The sequence below is a fragment of the Callorhinchus milii genome, unplaced genomic scaffold (assembly GCF_018977255.1).
Source record: "Callorhinchus milii isolate IMCB2004 unplaced genomic scaffold, IMCB_Cmil_1.0 Scaffold5, whole genome shotgun sequence".
Lineage (NCBI taxonomy): Eukaryota > Metazoa > Chordata > Chondrichthyes > Chimaeriformes > Callorhinchidae > Callorhinchus > Callorhinchus milii.
The window spans coordinates 26,383,951-26,407,651 of record NW_024704746.1 but is presented as its reverse complement, the minus strand read 5'-3'; the positions used below and the strand labels follow the sequence as shown (position 1 = coordinate 26,407,651).

Below are 23,701 nucleotides of genomic sequence, written 5' to 3'. Positions count from 1 at the left end.
GTGTCTCACACACAGTCATAGGTCGAGTGACCAAAAATTATATATTTTTTAAAAATTTTGAAGGGATTATTAACACTGGAAAAGCGATCCGCCGATCCACTAACAACCGGGTTCCTATCTATTGCTGGTAAACAGAGGTGTGTGGAGTGAGGAAACTGGCCCAAGGTTTCACTCTGCCCGGGAATCAAACCCGGGTCCTCTCGCTTACAAGTCGAGTGCTCGAAAGACTGAGCTACAGTATTCCATTTGGGGACCAATATCCCGGTAATAATTTATTATTAACCTATAGTCTCTGCTTGTCTTGTAAAAGCTAACTTTCACAAATCCCCATAGACTGCGCACTACTGTGGTTTCCTGTAGCTACTTACTGTTTGCGCAGTCTCCAATCCACACGGTGTGGGCTGGCTGTGCTTTAGGGGGGGATTAATGCAAAGGTTCAATACAATTGCTAAATGAATTCAGACTTTTAAACATTTTTTTGAGTGCTGACCAATAAAAAGGGCTACTGTCCTTCTAACCATGTCAGTGCGTGGAATACCAAATATTTATACATCGGATTATTGACATAAGAGCTGGGCAATATCAGCAGCAATGCAACAGTTAGCTTTAAATGGTCAAAGCACAAACACATTTAATGACACTAACAACTGCAACAACTTGCATTTACACCCCCCCCACCACCCTCACGCAGGTCAGTCGAAGAGGAAGGTCTTCAGGCGCGACTTGAAAATGGGGAAGGAAGGGGTGAGGGATAGAGGGAGAGTGGTCAGGGTTTTGGGGCTTAGCGGCTGAAAGTGCGGCCACCGATGGTGAAGCAGAGGGGACCAGGGACAAGGTTGTTGCTATTCCAACGCTTTCTCCCTGTCAAACTCTAATAAATTCCTCCGGGTTATAGTATAGACAATGTTCATTGGTTGTAAGGAATGCACTGGACTTAAAGAAATAATTTAACCCTGAAAACATTTTAATTGTCTTGCACACGCCTGTAGCAAGGCATTACCCCATCACGCACAATACAGTACATTTTTCTAAGGGTGTTCGTTGTGGCATGTCGGTGTAAAGTAATCCAGAAACCCAGAATATTAAAAGCAATACAAATCTCATTTAACTGGGTTAAATGACGCATACCACAAATAAAAGCCCGACAAGACTGAGCGTTAGTACCCTGAAATACAATACAGTGAACTCGCTTTGAACTTTAATGTACTTTGTTTTTAGTGGTCTGAGCAGCCACTGCGTGTTTTAATACATTATCAGCTTACTGTGTGTGTTACAATGCTTTACGTGTGTAAAGAGTAATAATGTGGCTGCAGCTATTGAGAGAAAATCTTTTCAAACTTCCAAACTCGAGATTGTGTGATGGTTTCAGATTAACTTCTACTGTTTCAGTGACTGTTAACCCACACCTTCTATTTGTTTAAGGAAGGAGGCCTTCCCTCGAGCTTGGCAATTCATGTACTGCCTTGAGCTCATCGGTTCCTCTATATTAATTTGTTATTTCTTTCAACTTGTATCCTTGTGTTACAAATGCATCATTGACGTTATGTCCACGTTTATTAAGTTTGCTTCATTTCTTGAAGATGATAATAATGTTTGTATCATTTGTGGTTACTTCACCTGACGACTTATTTTTCGTATAGTTTATACTTTTTAATATTTGTCTTTTGTCCCCACCAAAAAAATTATTTTGCTGCTTTTTTTTGTTTCTCATTACTGGGAGTTTTGCTTACAGTATACGCATATTAATTCATTGCTACTTTAATATTAGTAGTCCCTACGTTATTTACCACCACACCATACTTGTGGAGTCCTGTCGCTCAGTGGTTAGAGCACTCGTCTCGCAAGCGGGAGGACCCGGGTTTGATTCCTGGGTGGGGGAAATTCATTTGATGAGCATTTGATGGAATCAGTGTGTTTATTAAAGTCAGTCACATGTAATCACATGGTGTTTCCCAATTCACATGATTTAGCCCCATCTACATTCTCTATTTAACTGTCAAGAACACAGCACAATACACAACTTCATGTCAAAATAACATGACACCAAATCTGAAGGTTTGCCAACAGAATGTTAATAACAATAATAATAATAATAATAATAATCCTGGTATTTGATACAGCGCCTTATCACGCCGTTGAGACGACTCAAAGCGCTTCACAGGATATATTGTAAAGTGTAGTGACTGTGTATTTTGTGGGAGAAACGCGGCAGCCAATTGTGCGTAACAGCGTCCTGCAAACAGTGGTGGATTGAGTCACGGAGGGATTATTATTCCCAGAAAGTGATTCGCCAATCGACTAACAGCCGGGTTCCTACTGACTGCTGGTAAACAGAGGCGCGTGGGGTAAGGAAACTTGCCTAAGGTTTCGCCCTGACCGGGAATTGAACCTGGATCCTCTCGCTTACGGCTGTGTGTGGGACGCTGCTGTGCGCAATTGGCTGCCGCATTTCGCCCACAAATATATAGTCAATTCACTTTACAGTCTATTCTGTGAAGCGCTTTGAGACGTCGAGAAGATGTGAAAAGCGCTATATCAAATGCAAGGATTATTATTATATTATTAATTGCTTTGAAACAACCTCCCGAATTGCAATGTAAAAGGTTGCTGTTATAGTTTGCCACAATACACCTTATTTTTCTAGGATGCAGATAATCGCAGTTCAAAAATGATGAATATTATCAGTGGGATTTCTGTGCCACATTGCAACATATGTCCCGAGGCAACCAAAGTTTGTCTATTGAACGTGTACAACAGTAGGTATCAAACCCTGGTCAGACGTATGCACATAACATCACACATACCTCAGCAAATTCAGAAGGCAACATAACATTACTTTCTGAGATATACACAGTTGTTACTTTGGAGGCAAATTGATTTCCTTTTGACACTATTACCCCCCTTTCCACCCACCCACTGCCGTCTTTTCCTGTCTTTAATCATCACTGTTAAACATCGTATTAAAGTTTCATCTATATTTTAAAAGTGCCCCCGGAAATCTTATTGAAAGTGTTTGTGCTTGAATTAGGATTTTGTAGGGGACAATTAGGTTCCAGGGAAATTTTAAGTAAATTTAACAAAAAGACAATAATTTGGTCACTCAATCCATGACTGTTTGTGGGACGCTGCTGTGCGCAATTGGCTGCCGCGTTTTGCCCCCAAAATATACAGCCAATTCACTTTACAGAATATTCTGTGAAACGGCTTTGAAATGTCCTGAAAACGTGATAAGGCGCTGTATCAAATGCAAGGAATATTATTATTATTATCATTATCGACTCACAGGGCAACAGCACCTCGAGAAATGTTGACTGCTGACACTTAGTCTGTTATGTGATGTACGTTATGACTCCTCAATAACGTACATCACATCACTTAGTTATGCATAAATAATGGCAACATATCAATACTGTAAAGCCTTCTATGATACACTGTGTGTGCCAATACCATTCAGTAAAGTTGGAAATCATCAGTTATATAGCTTCGCTTGTCAACAATATTTTGCTGTGTTGGCAGTAAGTTAATTAATAAACATCTGAGTTGTATAAGTCTATTGGGTAATGAACCCAGAAACACATTTATGTACTTACGATGGAAGAACCAAAAAAAGGATCTTTTGTCCTTTTTGAGATACATGAATGGGTTTTGCCCACAAAATACACAGTCAATTCACTTTACAGTGTATTCTGTGAAGAGCTTTGAGACGTTTCGAAGACCTGATGAGACTCTATGTCAAATGCAAGGGTTATTATTATTATTAATATCAAAAGGCAATTGGCACCCATGAAAACAGAACCAGGTAGAAGCAGAAGATGTCAAACACAAGAGAGAAACGAAATTGGGGGCTTATAATATAACAAAATATGTGGAGTCTCGTAGCGTAGTTTATTGGTTAGAGCACTCGCCTCGAAAGCGAGAGGACCGGGGTTCGATTCCCAGCCAAGGCGGGGCGAAACTTTAGGCAAGTTTCCTTACTCCACCTGCCTCTGTTCTCCAAGCGCTCTGGGACTCTGCCCTGCGTAAGGGACGCTATATAAATGCAAGTTGTTGTTGTTTCCTCCCTATCCCCCACCCTCCACCCCTCCTGATCCCAGCTTGGGTCCAAAACCCCTGTATGTCCAGCGCCCTGGGACGTGTTTTCAACGAAGGGTGCGATCCAAGCAGAGTTTGATGTTGTTATTGTTTTCGCATTATGTTACGATGCACATTGATAACTTTGATTTCTTAATAGGCTCATTTATAACTGTTACAGAGAGTAAAACACATGAGGCTGATTAAAGCTCACTTGTGACTATGTGTCATGTGAGTTACGCAGACAGTCTCACTTGTATAGATATTTATCACATCACACAACTGGTCAAGTTTCTACATGTTGAAAACTTCAGTGAGTCACGGGGTTAGAAACTGCAACTCGTTTTGCCAAACTATTGAAATGCATTGTTTGGGAGCTTTTTGTTTTGGTAAATGCAAGAGGTAAATGCGCCTGATCACATCTTCAAGACGTCTCAAAGCGCTTCACAGAATATACTGTAAAGTGAACTGACTGTATATTTTGTGGGCGAAACGCGGCAGCCAATTGCACACAGCAGCGTCCCCTTAAACAGCCGTGGATTGAGTGACAAAATCAAATTTTTTTGGGAGGGATTATTACCCCCGGAAAGCAATCCGATACGCCAATCGACTAACAACCAGGTTCCTACTTATTGCTAGGTGAACAGAGTCATGTGGGGTAAGGAAACTTGCCCAAGGTTTAAGTCCTGAATGGTGCTAAAGGTAGGATAAAGAATGCAGTGAAACAAACCAGTGGCTGCAATTGATCCCGGAATAATAATAATATTATTATTAATAATAATAATATTATTATTAATAATAATAATCATTGCATTTGATATAGCGCCTTATCATGTCTATGAGACGTCTCAAAGCGCTTCACAGGATATAGTGTAAAGTGAATTGACTGTGTATTTTGTGGGTGAAACAATGTGATGGTGAAGTGTCTGTACAGGAAAACAAAGGGGAAATATGTGATCTTTGCTTATCCTCAGTTAATTGAAGCAACACACACTTTCACTCAAATAGAGTTCGCTGGAATCATTCAATAGACCAAGAAGGGAATACAATAGTTTTGAATTGCTGTGTATGTGTTACTTGTTTCACTGATAATTTCTCCAGATTACCAAATTCCATTCTTTAACAACTGCGCGGAAACAGTATGCAAAGTGGTGTTTATTTGTTTTCCTTTTGGTTTTTAAAAAAACAACGCCAAATTGCCCCTTGAGCAACATGCTGCTGTCGACAAGTCTATGCCTGTTTGTGGTGTGTTTGAATCCCCCCTGACCTCCCCCCTCTCTCTCTCTCTCGCTCGCTGGTCTATATGTGGGATTCGAAGGGCTTCAGATCTGCCTTAAATCTTTTCCATATTAGTCCAGAGTCAGTGAAGGACTCGCGCGCCTGTGTGTAATCGATTTGCAACACCCCCCTATGCCCCAGCTCACACATCGCCTCCATCGATTAATTCCATTCAAACCAAAGTAAGACAGAAACCATGGGAACTCAGGACAAACACGCCAGATCAGGGCCCCAGGTCAAGGCGGGAGAGCTGAAAACCAGCGAGCCCGAGCGAGAGACAAGAGGATCCACAGAGAAGAAGAAAAAGGTCGACAAGAAAACAGCCCAGATAGCTGCACAGGATGAGGACCCTCATGTGTGCTGTGGCTGCCGGTTCCCCGTGGTCCTGGCTTTACTACAACTGGCCTTTGGCATCACTATCACAGTGATCGCCTTCATAATGAAGAGCACCAGCTCCTCTCTGCTGGTCAGGGACACTCCGTACTGGGTTGGCATCATCGTAAGTCCCTTTTGTTTGAGCATCGCTGCCTGAGATCCTCCGAGACTCTGCCCCGTGTGAAGGGCGCGATATAAATGATAGTCCTTGTCGTTGTTTTGCTACCTAACGTGTTTCGTGGCTTGTCATCAGTGTTGCCCGCCCGCTTCAAATATTTGATTCCTAGTTACAGTACCGGGCAAAATAGCATTTCCACTTTCGTGAATTGCTCTGTCTAAAATCTTGAGTGTTTTCGCGGGAGCGCAGTGCGTTATAAACAGCCAGAAAGTAATAAGAAAAGGTCTTTGCATTTGATATAGCGCCGTCTCAAAGCACTTCACAGAATATACTGTGAAGTGAATTGACTGTGTATTCTGTGGACGAAAGGGAGACAGGGTGAGGAGTTCTCTTTTTATATGTAAGAACTGAATACAATCGCAGGAAAGGAGCTGTCACTTTGTCACAATGAGCAAAAGCCGAGCCAAGGTTCCCGACTTTATGTTGTGCCGGTGAATAGCTAATTCAGGATACCCACTGGAGCATTCTGAGCAAGTTTCCACCAAGTGTCAAGTTACACCGCGGGGGTTACATGAAAATGTCAGAGGTCGAAGGTAAATAGATCAGGTTTCATTCAGATACCAGTTCCATTTTTTTCAGGCACAGGATGTCACTAATCTAAACAAATAGGGCTCTGTGAGTTTTTAGAAGCGTATTATAATAATAATAATAATCCTCGCATTTGATGTAGCGCCTTATCAAGTCATTGAGACGTCTCAAAGCGCTTCACAGGATATACTGTAAAGTGAATTGACTGTGTATGTTGAGACTGTGTATGTTGAAGGCGAAATGCTATTTTATATTGTATTACGATCCTTCTAACAATATACATATATGATTAAAAAATGTATAAATTGATATTTTATATCGTATTACGGAATCTCTAATATAAATATTCTGGCTGTTTGCTTTGTCTCGCCATTCAAATCTTATGCCAAGCTTTCAGTGCGCTTTATTACAATTACAATCCACTATTTATTTAGCTTTGAGACGTCTCAACGACGTTTCTGGCTTCACTTAATCAAATGCAAGGATTATTATTATTATTATTGTACGTAAGAGGCAATTAGAAAATATTCTATCCTACAATGTTTCCTTTTATAATAGAAATGTTTCATTGCTTCATATCCTTTTTTTTTGCTTTGCAGGTCTGTGTAGCTGGTTTCCTCGGCTTCTACATGTACTGCATCATATACCAGATTGATGAACAGACATTGCTCCAGTTCATAATCAAGGTAATCGCTGCTTGATACAGGAATCAAATCAAATCATAAACCAATCAGCAGGCAGTCAAGTCTTGTTAACCAGATAAGTGATGCTTAATAATTGGGTCATCAGCAAAGTTGCTTGGCACTAATACTGCATTGGCTTCATTTACAACCATAACAATTTACATTTATATAGCGCCTTCGGCCACCCTCCGACCCCCACCCTCCCCGCCCTGCACCCCTCCTGATCCCAACCCCCAGCTCAGGTCCAAATCCCTGACTGACCAGCGCCTTGGGACGTCCTCCCGACATGAAAGGCCCCATATACCCAGTTCCCAGGTCAGGCTCCCAGCCAGCTTTGTGAAGCACGTTAATAATCCTTGCATTTCATACAGCACCTTATCACATCTCCGAGACGTCTCAAAGCGCTTCACAGAATATACCGTAAAGTAAATTGACTGTATATTTTGTCCTCCTAATGTGAGAACATAAGAATTTGCTGGACAAAAGAAGACCAAGGTCCAACCCGTTCACCTTCCACCAACCTGGCAGTCGCTTGCACATGTCGTGTCTCAAACTACACACCGCATCCCAAGATATTATTCCCTAACAGAAAGCTTTCTCATTTGTCCTTGGCAAGAATCAACACTTTCGGCTTCCACCATCTCCCTGGGATATACTTGAATGCAAAATTGTTGTTGTTGTTGTTGACCCACTGGGTCAACACACTGCAGGGAAATGCCAAGTGGTGTCACAGATTTCTGTGGCCTGTTATAATGGGGAAGGGGGGAAACATTCCAAGCAAATATGTTCACAGTGTTGTTTATGTGGTCTGCCTTTAGTCCATTGTTTACTGAATGACTGAGTTGATTGTACCTTAGCACAGCCTCACTTGGAGCTAATCTCCAACAGGAACAGTGCCAGTTATCAACAAAGGACCAGGAGGGAACTGCCATAGATGGGCTCTGGCACAGCCACAAACTAAGAAGCAAAAATAAAACAATCTAAACATGTTTTCCTACAAAATGCACAGTCACTACACTTTACAGTGAATCCTGTGAGCGTTGTGAGACATCCTTCCGACATGAAAGGCACTAGTGGAGTCTTGTAGCTCAGTGGTTAGAGCACTCACCTCAAAAGCGAGAGGACCCGGGTTCGATTCCCGGTTGGGGCGAAACGTTGGGCAAGTTTCCTCACTCCACACCCTGTGTTTATCAGCAGTGAGTAGGAACCCGGTTGTTAGTCGATTGGCAGATTGCATTTCAGGGGTAACAATCCCTCCCCAATTTTTTTTCTCTAATTTGGTCACTCAACCCACGTTTGTGGGACACCGCTGTGCGCAATTGGCTGCCGCGTTTCGCCCACAAATACACAGTCAATTCACTTTACTGTATATTCTGTGAAGTGCTTTGAGACATCTCAACGACATTGTAAGGCTGTATCAAATATAACCAATATTATTATTATGATTTTATTTTCTAAATTCAAAAGTAATGCACCCCGACTCCACCATCTCTGAATTAAAAAAGCAACTTGTATTTACTTCTTACCTTTTACCACAGTTTTGCGTTTAGGATCAATCCTGTTCCTGTGATTTAAGAGGAAATGTGCTTTCAAATGCGGAATCACATGATTTTTGTTTGCACACGGAGTCACTATTTTCAAATATAAAAACAATAAAAAACCCTAGCACGTGTTTTACTTGTAGTCATTAATTAGCTGTACCGAACCTCTGACCTACTGCCTGGAGTAACGAAGCACGTTCCTCATGTGGTTCTCCACAAGTTCCATAGTCACTCGACTTCACAGCATATTTGTGGAGTCCTGTAGCTCTGTGGTTAGAGCACTCACTTCGCAAGTGAGAGGACCCGGGTTCGATTCCTGGGCAGAGCGAAACCTTAGGCAAGTTTCCTTACTCCACACCCTCTCTTTACCTAACAGTAAGTAGGAACCTTTGTTATTTGATTGGTGGATCACTTTTCTGGCAGTAATAATCCCTTAAAAAAATTATTATTAATATGTGAGGTTCTATATCAAGGATTATTATCGGATAAATATTATTATTTTTATAATTCAAAGGTAATGGATCCCGACTCCATCAATTCCGAATTAAAATAAGCAACTTGTGTTGGCTAACTTTCTGATCTCAATCCATGTATCTGATGTCAGCCACTTCAAGAAACGAAGGAAATAATGACCTCAAACCATGTTTACGGGCCAGGGATGTAGTCATCTACCCCCTCATCCCACCCACACAAATGCCCACACTTGCAGGAAAAGCCAGAGAGCGCTTCCAAATCACACTCGTGATCTCTGCTCCCACCATCCCCCGCCGGCCTTACTCACATTCAGCCAGACTTCACCCGAGCCTCGCTTAGATGTAATTTTCTTTCTCTGGCTCCCGTCCCAGAAATGGGTCTGACGTGTGGAAAGGCACAGAGATGAGGCCTCAGAGGATGGACGTGCGGCATTTCAGGGGGTCAGTCACTCTGTGGTTCTCTCCACAATCACCCACTGATGATTTGACACACAGAGGGAGGAATTCTCCTGGGTCTAGATTCACACTATTTCCCAGAACTTTTCCAGAAGAGAATAAATCAAGTGGCAAGGTGTTTTCTTCCTCAGGGCTGGCAAGAAAAACAGTAATAATATTAATAATAAAACAATTCTTGCATTTGATACAACGCCTCATCGCAAAGTGCTTCACAGGATACACTGTAAAGTGGAGTGACTGTATATTTTGTGGGTGAAACGCGGCAGCCAATTGCACACAGCAGCGTCCCACAAACAGCCGTGGATTGAAGTGACCAAATCATTATTATTTTATTTATTCATTTATTTTTGAAGGGATTATTACCCTCAGAAATTTCGATAAGGTAAACAGAGGCATGTAGAGTAAGAAAACTTGCTCAATATTTCGCCCTGCCCAGGAATCGAACCCAGGTCTTCTCGCTTGCGAGCCGATTGCTCTAACCACTGAGCTACAGGACTCCACATTTGGAATAAATAAAATCTACAACAGGGTAATGATTCAGCATCAGTAAAATACTGTGGTATATAATTGGTAACATGTGACATTTTTTCCATGGGCTTTTTTTTATCAGCCCAGTCATCTTTCTCTCTCCACAGCCCAATCCATCTTTTTTACTAGAGGGGACGAAATATATGGTACTAGTCCTAGACTGGCATGTCCAATTTGGCACGTGTAGATGTGGTTGGAGTGTGGAAATACTCTGTAAATTTGATGGCCTTTTTTGGGGGGGGTGATGAGATGAAAGCCTCACTGCTCACACAAAAATGTTTAATGCAAACAAGCTTTTTTTTTAACCAGTTATTCTGTTAGTGCCATATTGGCGCTATAAAGTCTGTACACAATGCTTCTTTGTGCCGCCAAAGTTATGACTTACACACCTTGACATCTACATTCACTTCAGACCCGTGCCTTCATGGTGTGCCTGTTTACTGTACATAATAATAATAATACTTGTGTTTGATATAGTGCCTTATCACGTCTTCGAGATGTCTCAAAGCGCTTCACAGAATATACTATGAAGTGAATTGACTGTGTATTTTGTGGGCGAAACTCGGCAGCCAATTGCGCACAGCAGCGTCCCACAAACAGTAATGGAGTGAGTGAGCAAATGATTTAATTTCATAATAATCCTTAACAGTATTAAGAAGAAATTAAAAGTGATCCGCCAATCGACTAGCAACCGGGTTCCTACTTCCTGCGAGGTAAACAGAGGTGTGTAGGGTAAGGAAACCTGCCTACGCTTTTGCTCTGTCCGGGAATCATATTTTTGCACCTAGCATTAAAATAGCTCTATTTATCTTGTGCAATTCATCACTATTATGCCATTGATTTGGAAAGTTAGTAACGATATCTATTTCGAAGAAGAAAGGTTTCTGTGATTGCCAAGACATTTCATTCCTCAAGAAGCGATATCAAAGATGTAAAACTCACATTTCCCGGTGTGTAACGTGACCTTGTCTGATAAAAATCCTGAAATATCTCTGCACAGGATGTTTACTCGCACATTATTTTGCACTTTGTACCAGCTAGCTTTTGAGTCCCTTTCGCTATTACAAAAACACGGGATTAAATCAAAGTGTCGGCACACAGAATAGACTGCACGGTGTGTTTCAGATTTCCTGATATCGTGCTTTATCACGGCTTCGAGACGTCTCAAAGCGCTTCACACAATAAACTGTAAAGTGAATTGACTGTGTGTAACATAATCATTTTGTACCTTTGCGATGAGAATTACTCACAACAAGAATTACAACGACGAGATGTGAAAGCTGTTCACCGTGTTTAGAATGCTGGATGATGCATTACGCTGTAGTAAGTGAACAAGGCACGAGGACACACAGAAACTCCTTAACTGTGCATGGCAGGAGATTATGTAGCGTGGAGTCCTGCAGCCTCCCGGTTATCACTACCTTGGCCAGTCTTTTGTAAACCATTTACAAAGGAAGAACTTGCACTTTTATATTGCCTTAGCAGGTCAAAATATCTGAAAAAAGTACTTCACTGCCAAGTGAAGCAAAATCCCATTAAATACTTTAATTTATCCTCCTGGAAGGCAAACCCACTCAAGCGAGGCTCCACACACATTCGTGAAGTGAAACACCAATTAAGCTTGACTAGTGTTATGGGATCTTTCATGCTCACCTCGACAGACAGATGGAATCTCAGTTTAACATCTCATCTGAATGATTGAAGGGACTTCTTCACTCCTAACCTCTCTAGTTATCTTGTGTGATGTTGTGATAGCACCTTTGACAAAGCAGCTCTCCCATTCCTCTTCCCCATTTCTGCACAATTTGTTTTGTCCGGCCGAGTGTCTGACACACACGGACACCCATCACCGTTGCTTAAGAGTCTCCAAACCAAACTGAGATTTCCATCCATCCCACTTTCACATGAAAATCCCAGAGAGAGATTGTTGGAATGGAATGCTCTCTCTCTCCCTCTTTCTCCTGGAGGGACGCCCCCTGCTTACCTAATTCCGGCAAATATCAGGCATAGGTTGGCAAGAGCTAAGGCTTGGGGAGAGCCCAGAGTGTGTGTTGGGGAAACTGCTGGAGTCTAACCGGCTAAAACTCCCTTGATAGTGCTGGCAAGCTTTCCCGCTGCTTGTCCAGCTGGGACCATTCTCCCCGTTAGTTAGGGCTTTGGCTGTGGGGTTACCAGGAGCTGAGGGGGAGGATTCCCGGCCCCCAGTGACTGGTCGGCCCTTCCAGGTCCTGCTGATGGATAAGCCAGGCCGGGCTGTGCTGCCATCAGCAGTGAGTGCCCTGGGATACTGTGGCCCCTCCTGGCTCAGGAGCTGAGTGTGACAGTTGACTGTGAGTGCAAGTCCCAATGTATGGCTTGAACTTCCAATCTCCTGACCTGAAGGCGAGAGTGCTGCCAAGTGAACTGACAGGGCTTTAAAGGATTAGATGGGATCACGATACCATGTTTAATACTCACAAGTTTGTGTGCCAAAATGCAACGAACTGTAGCAAATTATTTTAATTAGTGGAGTTCCCCTTAGGTCAGAGTGACTGATTTCCAGTTACCAGCAGGAGTCACTATTAATGTGGAGTCCTGTAGCTCAGTGGTTGGAGCTCTTGACTCGCAAGCGAGAGGACCTGGGTTCGATTCCCTGGCAGGGCAAAACCTTAGGCAAGTTTCCTTACTCCACACGCCTCTGTTTACCTCTGGTCGTAATAATCCCTAAAAAAAAAATAATTTGGTCACTCAATCCGTGACTGTTTGTGGGACGCTGCTGTGCGCAATTGGCTGCAATGTTTCGCCCATAAAACATAGAGTCAATTCACTTCACAGTATCTCAACGACGTGAAAAGGCACTATATCCAACGCAATGATTATTATTATTAGAAATGAAGACTCTGTTGGTCAGATTAAAGATGATTTAAAGCATGACTTTTGAACTGGAACATCTTGTGTTCTTTCCCACAGCTCACCTACTTCTTGCTGTGTGCCTTTGGGCTGATCCTCTGCATATCAGCGGTGGCTTTTGCTGCATACCATTATAACCAGATGACCACCTTCAGCTGCGAGATGGATTTGGACGAGTGTGTGTGCAAGCAGGACCCAGATGATAAGATTGCCCGGATCTTTCATTACAGCGATGTTGCAGATTGCTCAGTAGTCACGAGAACTCTCAAAATCTACCTCCTGCTACAGATGTTTCTGAACTTTACCGCGGGTTTAATCTGCCTTTGGGGTTGTTATGTGATGTGGAAACACAGATACCAAGTATTCTTTGTGGGCATTCGGTTTCAATCTCTCGTACCCATTGACAAACAGCAACAAAATGTTTAACCTAAATATTCTCTGAAGTTGACCAGAGGATTGCAAGACGCCATCATCTGGTATTTGATCTGGTGGATGTTTGTGGCCTGTTTGTATAACTTACTATTTTTAACTTGATTTTTAATGAATGAATGTGGGCAACATTTATGACCAGTAATCCAACGTGTTTTAGGTATTCGAAAAAAAAAGAAGACTTTTATAGATGACTTCAAAAATGTTGCCAAGGACATTTATGGAGTCCTGTAGCTCAGTGGTGAGAGCCCTCTCCTCGCAAACGAGAGGACCCGGATTTGATTCTCGGGCAGAGCAAAACCTTAGGCAAGTTTCCTTACTCCACACACCTCCGTTTACCAGCAGTAAGTAAGTAGGAACCCGGTTGTAAATCAATTGGTGAATCATTTTCCGGAGGTAATAATCCTTCTCAAACAAATTATAATTTGGGCACTGAATCCATGTTTGTGGGACGCTGCTGTGCACAATCGGCTGCCGCATTTCATCCACAGAATACACAGTCAATTCGCTTTCCAATATATTCTGTGCAGCGCTTTGAGACGTCTCAAAGACGTGATAAGGCGCTGTATCAAACGCAAGGATTTTAGGATAAATATATAAACGTTAACGACTTCAAAAGTAACCGTCATTGCAGGAAAATGACCTGCAACCCTGTTTTTTTTTAAAATTAAGTTTTGCAAAAATTCTGCTTTTGTATTGCGTATTTGTATCAGTCTTGCAATAGTAATATCTTGGCAACGTTTTATTGATACTAAAATTGCAGGACTTTTTTAATAATTTTGTAAAAAAAAATTGTAACGTGTTAAAAGGACTTAAGCCAGAAATAAGATTTCAAAATTCATATCCTGTTGGCTCAGAACATGTTAAAGAATTGTTGTCACTGAGTCAGGGAGTATCGTAATATCAGCAGCAATTAATAATAATAAAGGGACTCGACAGGGTAGCTACTATTGCAAGAGAAACTATCTCCTCTGGTGGGGAAATCCAGCACAAGGGGGGCATCATCTTAATATTAGAGTCAGGCCATTTAGGATTGAAATCAGGAGGTAGTTTTTTCACATGAAGGGTAGTGGGAATCTGAAACTCTCCCCTTCAAAAGGCTGTGGATTATGGCTGGATCCATTCACATTGTCAGGACTGAGGTGGAGAGATGTTTGCTCGTTCAGGGGATCATTGCTGTGCGCAATCGGCTGCCGCGTTCGCCCACAAATATATACAGTCAACTCACTTTACAGTGTGTTCTGTGAAGCGCTTTGGGACGTCCTCCCGACGTGAAAAGCGCTATATCGAATGCAAGGATTATTATTATTATTATTATCAAGGGATATGGGGCAAGGACGGGTAATTGGAGTTGAGGTACAGATCAGCCATGATCTAATAGACTGGAGGAACAGACATGAGAGGCTGAATGGCCTCCTCCTGTTCCTACATTCCTAATTAATAGATCTCCCAGAAGTATCCGATTTGGAGAACTTTACCTTTGGCCATTATAATAACATAGCAATGGATAAGGAGAGTCAATCTCTCCAAATGGGAAAAGGGAAATAATTCCAGTCTACATTTGTGGTGAATGTTTTTTTTCCCCCAAATCTCATTTCTTATTTGGTTTCCATTATTTCCTATACGTATCAGTTAATTTTTTCCCCCACCCATTTGATTTCCTGGCAGAGCAAACTGCTTCCAGATCTCATTGGAAAAGAGCCCTAAAGACTCACTACACTCCATACTTAATAAAAAAAATAATAAATTGGTCACTTCAATCCACGACTGTTTGTGGGACACTGTTGTGTGCAATTTGATGCAGCGTTTCGCCCACAAAATACAGTCAATTCACTTTACAGGATATCCTGTGAAGCGCATTGAGACGTCTCGAAGACGCGATAAGGCACTGTATCAGATGCAAAGATTATTAAATACAGAGTTCTGGCACCGGCCTCACAGAGCCTGAGAAGCCAGGTTTCTTCAGCCACTTTAAGTTGCTAAATCACTTCCACTGATTCAGAATGTGCCTTCATGTGATCACCATCTGGGCCTTGTTACAGTTCAGCTTGAGCGACAGACACTTGGAGTCAGGCCTGAAAATATCACAGAGAGAAAGGCATTGTACGCACAACACACCAGGAACTCCAAACGCAGGGAGTCAGCAACTTTTTGCCCCAGGCTCCTCTTATCGGCATCTCATACAGTACCAAAATATTCAGTCAATTCACTTTGCAGTACATTCTGTGAAGATCTTTAAGACGTCTCGAAGGCATGATGAGGCACTATGTCAAATGCAAGGATTATTATTATTATTATTATTATTATTATTATCCGAGGACGTGGGCAGATGTTTATTTGCGAGGGAAATAAATGAAAGGGGAAAACAGATCAAAAAAAGTGGTCAAAATCGATGGTCAAAATACTGTAATAAAGAAAACCTTGTACTGTTTCTTCCAGGGTGCAAACAGGAGCTGTGCATTTGTTTATACTTTAAAGTCAGCTCTATTTCTGGAAAATCCAAAAAAGATTTTATTTTACGGGAGAGAGAGAGGGCGGGGAGGGGAGGGGGACATTAAGGGGGACTTTGAGAGCATTGACAGCTTTAGGTTATCATCACAAATGTAAACAGAGGTTCGATGTATTTTAATAAGACGAGCGTATAAAATAATCACAGCCTCACGATTCTTATTTTCATGATAGAACTAGTAACGCAAGCCATTAAACTGCTTACAGCAAGTTCAAGTTAATGCAAGACTAGCGTTCTCTGCTGAATCGCTTTTAACCCTTTTATTTTGCTTAGTCGCTTTCGTTGCAGTTATTTACAAATGTCCGTTTTGCAGGATTTCCTTTCTTAGCAACTAAATATTGGTTAGAGCACTCGCCACACAAGCGAGAGGACCCGGGTTCAATTCCCGGTGAGGGTGAAACCTTAGACAAGTTTCCACACTCCACACCCCTCTGTTTACTGAGCAGTAAGTAGGAACCCAGTTTTTACTCGATTGGCGGATCGCTTTCTGGGGGATTATTTACAACAGACACTAACGCTGTCATGTGGAACACAGCAACAGCACGTTTGCTGAGCGCAGATTGGGTTACATCTCAAATGTAACATGTGATCCATATTACTAGTTCAGCAACTCGTACAGCATGACATTTATTTTTCAAAAAGTTTTATTTATAAACCTCGAGACTTTGCTTGGGATAATTTCGATTCTCTAATTATGTTGTTTTCAGCCAATATTCTACCAAGAATCGAACCCTTTCTGGACATTGGGTGTGTGTATTAATAACAGCCGTCTTAAAGGAAAACAATTTTCGATGAAGTGTTTGTGTTATAACGAAAAAAAAGGTTTATTTTCTCACTGCTACGTTTATAATAAAAAAAATAAACCTACAAAACAGGGAATCTTGTGTTTTATGGATCACTTTCTGCGCCTCCTCGGGTTAGTGGAGTCCTGTGGCTTAGTGCTTAGAACGCTTGCCCAGCGTGTGAGAGAACCTGGGATTGATTCCGGGGAAGGCCAAAACATTAGACAACTTTGGTTCGTAGGAAGTAAGTAGGAACGTGGTTTTGAGTCGATTGGTGGATCACTTTTCCGGGGGCAATAATCCCTTAAAAAAAATGATAATGTGGTCACTCAATCCTCGACTGTTTGTGGGGACGCTGCTGTGCGCAATCGGCTGCCGCATTTCGCCCACAAAATACACAGTCAATTCACTTTACGGTATGTTCTGTGAAGCGCTTTGAGACGTCTCGAAGGCATGATAAGACGCGATATCAAATTCAAGGATTATTATTATCGGTGTACCACATGGCACAGTTTAATTGAACCTACACAGTAGCAAACATGCAAGAAATGTGACCCCACGATTAATCTTCTAGGTTGCCTTTTATTTTTAAACGTGAATCTACGTGTCAGATATCAGCTATCAGCTTGTAATCTTTTTCTAATTTTACCACATTCTACCTGCCACATGATACCTTACAACAGCAATCTGGGGTAAGTTTACAACTGATTTCAAAGTTTTTCTCCTGGTAAAATACATAACAATTTTCTATCATTAAATATATATTATTTTCACAAGAAGACTCAAATCCTGTTCAACAGGAGGAACAGGGTTAGGGTATATTTTGTGAAGCAACAACAAGATTGCATTTATAGAGCGCCTTTCACGTCGGGAGAATGTCCCAAGGCGCTGGACAGTTGGGTCAGGACCCGAGCATTGGGGGAAATGGTCAGGGTGAGGGGAGGGAAGGGGAGGGGGGCGAGGGAAGGGAGGGGGCGAGGAGGGGGTCGAGAGTCGAGAGAGGAGCTGAAGGCTGAAGGTCAAAGAGAAAGGCCTTGAGACCGGCCTTGAAGGAGGAAAGGGAGGAAGCGGCGAAGGCACTGGGGATGGAGTTCCAGAGCCTCGGGGCTGAGAGGCTGAAGGCCACCGATGGTCGGGCGGTTGGGGCGGGGGATGTGGAGCAGACCAGAGCCAGAGGAACGGAGGGTACGGGCGGGTAGGGAGGGGGATAGTAGGTCGGAGAGGTAGGAGGGAGCGAGGCCGTGAATGGCCTTGTAGGTGAGGATGAGGATCTTGAATCCGATCCTCTGGGGGATGGGTAGCCAGTGGAGGCGAGCGAGGGTGGGGGTGAGGGCGAGGGCGAGGGTGAGGGTGAGGGCGAGGGTGGGAGTGATGTGGTCGCGGTGTCTGGTGCGGGACAGTACACGAGCTGCAGAGTTCTGAATGACCTGCAGTGTGGAGGGAGGGCCGGGAAGGCCGACGAGGAGAGAGTTCCCATAGTCCAGCCTTGAGGTGATAAAGGCAAGGATTATTATTACTATTATAATTATAATAAACGCAGTGCAGGATGTTGAGCTGAATGGTCTATTTCTGTGCTGTAACATTCTATCATGCTAAGAAGTTGCCTTTGCATATATGCGGGAGATATACTGGATCTGTACACATCGATTTCAGTCTGAAAGCACCTACCGGAGGTGAGGTGAACCCCCAAATCAACAACAACAAGATTCCATTTATAAAGCGCCTTTCACGTCAGGAGGACGTCCCAAGGCGCTGGACAGTTGGGTCAGGACCCGAGCAGGGGGAAATGGTCAGGGGAGGGGAGGGAGGGAGCGAGGAGGGGGGAAATGGTCAGGGTGAGGGGAGGGAGCGAGGAGGGGGTAGAGAGTCGAGAGGGGAGCTGAAGGCTCTATAAATCAAGGCCACGTTACTTACACCGCTGTTTCCCTACACTTTTGGTGTCAATTTGACACAGACACCTTATCAAATCAATGCAAGCCGTGGAATACAGCCAGAGCATCAAAGTATTGCCTACTGGGCTGGGGCGGGAAAGGGCTATAATAAACCCTGAGATGTGGCATGTTGTTTTCATAGAGGAGTTTGATAACTACGACAATTCCTGTAGCTCAATGGTTAGAGCACTCACCTCGCAAGCGAGAGATCTGGGTTTGATTCCCGGCAGGGCGAAACCTTAGGCACGTTTCCTTGCTCCACATACCTGATAATAATCCCTCAAGAAGACAAATAATTTGATCACTTCAATCCACAAGTATTTATGGGACGCTGCTGCGTGGAATTGACTGCCAAGTTTCACCCACAAGTGTACAGTCAATTCACTTTACAATATATTCTGTGAAGCGGTTTGAGACGTCTAGAAGACATAAGACTATCAAATGCAAGGATTATTATTATTATTATTATTATTATTATTATTCCATTCTGGAGGACAACCGTTCAAGACAAAAGCACAGAATAACCAAAGGCAGGTTCCAACTGAATTATCTTCTTTCTTTCTAATATTTTTGCCAAATGATAACTTTGCCCATGTTTGAACATGGATAGCAAATTGTGGCAAACTATTGATGATGGGGAGGGAGCAATGCTGCTTAACCTTTCTGACCCGCTTTCTCCCCACTCCACTACCCGCTGCCTCTGCTCTGCTGGCTCCGGCCTCCTACTTGTCCCTCGTCCCCTCCGCTCTAACACCGGTGGTTGTGTTTCAGCTACTAAGCCCCTAAGCTTTGGAACTCTCTCCCCCAAACCCATCACCGTTGCTTAAGAGTCTCCGAACCAAGCTGAGAATCCCACGCCTCCCACCAACACATGGAAATCCCAGCGAGAGATTGCTGGAATGGAATGCGCTCTCTCTCCCTCTCCCTGGAGCAACGCCCCCGGCTTACCTAATTCTTGGCAAGAGCCAAGGCTTGAGGGGATCCCAGAGTGTGCGTCGGGGAAACTGCTGGACATGACGAGGCGCTACACCAAATGCAAGGATTACGATTATTATTATACACGTTGAAGGAAACAATTTAAATTTAGTTTTAAACAGTTGTTTATTTTTAATATACAGATTTGCTTTACAAAATTATATTTAAAAAACAGTTGTTCAGTATTGTACATCTGAGAAACCAGCATTAATGGGAAGGCTGGATAGATCAATTGGTCTATTTCCTGCCAGAAGTTATTACTACAGGAAATATCAACATTATTATCAACATGAACCAGTTGCAAATTGGGAGGTTGTTGTGATCTCTGAAGTTAACCTGTTGATAACTAAGAACTAACAAGGACAACCCAAGAATAAAACTAACTCGCTGGACAGAAGCAAGGATTTTTTCCCATATTTTAACAATGTATTTCATCTCATTTTCTTGTGACTTTTTCCTCTCAATCTTATTGCATTTTGCTCACAAGACCCTGAAGGTAAATACAGCAATAAAATACACCTTGAGCATTTTGCACATAGTATTTAAACTCCATATGTGTGGGTGGATCAGATTCTTAAACACCTGCTTGAACTAAAAGTTACTGACTGTTAAGCAAGTAATTTTCACTGACGTATGGAGGAAAATCATTAAAAAACAATGAAAAGAACAGCAACCAAAGTCATTTGAAAGCACTCATTACTCCCAACATGTAATACACAATTTGATTAATAATTATCACTAAAAAATGATGCGTTTTATTAGTTGAACGGGTACAAATATACATCATCATCGAAACATAATGAATTAAAATCTACACCCTTTTTAAAAGGCCATTGAAATACCATTTAAAGTAGGCTTCCTAGTAATGAGTTAACTGGAGATTTCCAACGCCTATCAGATCACAATTTATACAACAGTTTCCAACCAGACCTATATAAATATTACTTTTTTTTAAAAAAACAAATCAAACTTTTGTTGTCTCTTCAATGCAGCAATTTGTTCTGGTCATTCCTCTCATTTCATTACTATACAAATCTATTATTTTAAAATGTCTCTTGTAGTTAAAATCGGCTCGGAATATAAAAATATCTTTGCTGTTTTGTGCCTTAGTAAATAGGTTAACCACCACAAGTTAAATACATTAAAAGCAGTTTTAAAAAGAGCAAAAGTCCCTTTTTACCAGTAGTCAAACATGTAGTTAGCGGAACAGGCATTTCTGAATCATTCCCTGTGTCCAGTTAATTCCCAGCGGTTACGTTCCTGGAATCCAGAACTTGTAGCTTGGAAATCCATTCATCCCTTTTTTCCAACTCAATCAAATTATTCTGGTCCCTGATTTAAGCTTAACATATAGAGTTGTCGAAGCAATATGGAGATGATCAAGAGGTAAACAAACATGTCACCCATTAATATTCAGTCCAGTTGGCTCAGGAAAGAGTTTAAAAATACTAAACATTTCAACAGTCCATTTGGCAATACCTTCACAAAAAAAGGATCTCAACAAGAAAAAGCATGTATAGCTTCTCCCCCGCCCTCCCCGAACCATTCCCCATATGATGTTTTTTTGGGTGGAAGTACAATGTGAATATTCTTGTCCCCCCACGGGCTTCAATGTGGTGACATATGATGATTCGCATGAGATGAAGTTGTTCCCAAAAAGCCCTGCCGCTGCTTATTTTTCCTTTGTTCAGTCATCTACAGAATAAAACAGCAGAAATGTTAGTCATTTATCCGTGGCAATGCCAAGGGTCTCCGTGTTTCCATATGTAGATGGGAAGCATAGAAAATAATAATCTAATAATAATCCTTGCATTTGATATAGCGCCTTATCATGTCTTTGAGACGTCTCAAAGTGTTTCACAGAATATACTGTAAAGTCTAGTGACTGTGCATTTTGTGTGCCAACATTTTTCTACAAAATGCAGTCACTACACTTTACATGTATTCTGTGAAGCGCTTTGAGACGTTTCGATGTGATGAGGCGCTATATCAAAACTAAGCAATTCCATTGTATTCCTACTGTTTGTAAGCCTATGCAAATTGTTTCGTTAACACCTTACAGGAAAAGTGTACCGCCCTTGTCCTACTAACAAGCATAAAAGTGTTTATTGTTACTTTTACGGTACCTATCTCACTATTTTCCAGAGTATCCGCTTCACATTATTTCTCTGTCCTTAAACGCAGACGCTAAAAAGGCACCAATTTGCTTTGAGCCACTAGAGTTCTGTAGATAGAAGAACCTGAGATCAAATCTCTAAACTGTGGACTGGGAACGTGGACTTGTGAAGCAGGTTTTATCGGGATTCTCCCCGAAGGAGAGAACAGCCTGTGCCAGATGTCTCCACATCTGGCGTGAACGCAGCAGTTTACTAGTGAACACATTGTGTGCTTTGTGGGTTGAGACGGATATCGTTGCCAATTCCCTCTCACCGACCCTCCTCTCCCCATTTAGTGCTCAAGCAGCCACACTTTATGTCCTGGGGAACGAGAAAATTGCATTTACGCAGCACCCCTCACGCTGGGCAGCTTCCCAGGGCACTTCACAGCACAACGCCGAGCCGGGGGGGGGAGGGGACCGTAGTCATGGTCGAAGAGGAAGGTCTTCAGGCTCAACCTGAGGATGGGGAAGGAAGGGGCGAGGCGGAGGGAGGGATAGAGGAAGAAAGTTCCAGAGTTTGGGGGCGCAATGGCTGAAAGCGTGGCCACTGATGGTGGAACGGCGAGCACGAGGGACAAGCAGGAGGCCGGAGCCAGTCGATCGGAGGCAGCGGGTAGTGGGTTGGGGAGTGAGCAGGTCAGAGAGGTTGGGAGGTACCAGGAGAGTGAGAGGATCTTGAAATCGATCGGTTTGCTAATTGGGAGCCAGTGGAGCCTGGCGAGGGCTGGGGTGACGGGGTACAGAGTCTTGTGTGGCTGGGTAAACAATAGTAACCCTATTAAAAAAGAAAATAATTCTTTTACCTGTTCTTTCAGTTCCGATAGCTGGCCCGATAGCTGTACAACCAGGTTCATTGTGGTTTCCAGTCTCTCCTGTAAATTTCTTATTTCATTCTGCTCATTATCACCCTCGTTACTAACCAGGGAAATAGCTCGCATCCGCGGAAACCAGTCCAGATTATTTTCCTGTAACCAACAGTGAGAGTTAAATAAATAAAATTAATAATAATAACAATCCATGACTGTTTGTGGGAGACTGCTGTTTTAAATGTTACTTTAACAATAAATGAAGGTTTATGAATTACATTAATAGTTAAATATTTATGATAAGAATTTTAGGCGAAATTTACCTTATAATATAACGTACCTTGCATTTGATAAAGCGTCTTATCACATCGATGAGACGTCTCAGAGCGCTTCACAGAATATACCGTAACATGGATTGACTGTATATTTTGTGGGTGAAACTCGGCAGCCAGCTGCGCACAGCAGCGTTCCACAAACAGTTGACCACATTTTTTTTTGATGGATTATTGCGCCTGGAAAGCGATCCGCTAATCGACTAACAATCAGGTTCCTACTTACTGCTGGTAAACAGAGGCGTGTGCGTGTGTGGAGTTAGGAAACCTGCCTCAGGTTACGCCCTGCCTGGGAATCGAACCCGGGTCCGCTCGCTTGTGAGGCGAGCGCTCTAACCACTGGACTACACGACTCTTGATATAATATAACAGGAAAAAGAACACAAAGACATACGATCACAAGTGTTCCCAGAAGGGGAGAGGGAGGTGACTGGATAGCGATCAAGAGCAGAATCGCTGGCTGATTTGTTTCCTTCCTCACAGGCATCAACGTTGATTGCATTGCCCCTATTGTCACCTCCATCTGACATCAGCTAAACTCCAATAAACCAAAGTGTAACCTGGAAAGCTCTTTGTCCATTGTTCAGCATCACATCACACAGTCTCGCATTTCCCTACTGAGTCATCACATCAGGGCTCGGAAAAGTTATTCCGAACGTGTTAAAATTAGAATCGTGCAAAGTAGTCCAAACAGAAAAAATACTGGCTGGCAATTATCTCTCATAATACTATTACTCATCCACTAAAATGCTAAAGGACACATATATAGTAGTTCAACC

The 23,701-nt window shown here is 42.5% G+C and overlaps 2 protein-coding genes and 1 non-coding gene across 3 annotated transcripts in view; 2 read left to right on the top strand and 1 right to left on the bottom strand.

Annotated features, from left to right (window-relative positions):
- The first annotated feature begins 5,263 nt into the window (after positions 1–5,263).
- sspn (sarcospan (Kras oncogene-associated gene)) lies at positions 5,264–13,690 on the top strand. The gene is made up of 3 exons (XM_007909022.2): positions 5,264–5,848; positions 7,030–7,116; positions 13,061–13,690. The coding sequence occupies exons 1-3, from the start codon at positions 5,546–5,548 to the stop codon at positions 13,424–13,426; spliced, it is 756 nt and encodes a 251-aa protein (XP_007907213.1). The 5' UTR covers positions 5,264–5,545; the 3' UTR covers positions 13,427–13,690.
- trnal-caa lies at positions 8,192–8,263 on the top strand. Its single transcript has one exon. It is a non-coding gene; the product is annotated as a tRNA-Leu (tRNA).
- Positions 13,691–20,361: 6,671 nt separating the features above from the next.
- Positions 20,362–23,701, bottom strand: part of itpr2 (inositol 1,4,5-trisphosphate receptor, type 2) — a 71,351-nt gene continuing 68,011 nt past the window's right edge. The window contains exons 56-57 of the mRNA XM_042335022.1: positions 22,588–22,749; positions 20,362–21,321 (exon numbers count right to left, since the gene is read on the bottom strand). Coding sequence (XP_042190956.1) covers positions 21,235–21,321; positions 22,588–22,749 — 249 coding nt within the window. The 3' untranslated portion in view covers positions 20,362–21,234. The remainder of the gene's footprint in view (positions 21,322–22,587; positions 22,750–23,701) is intronic.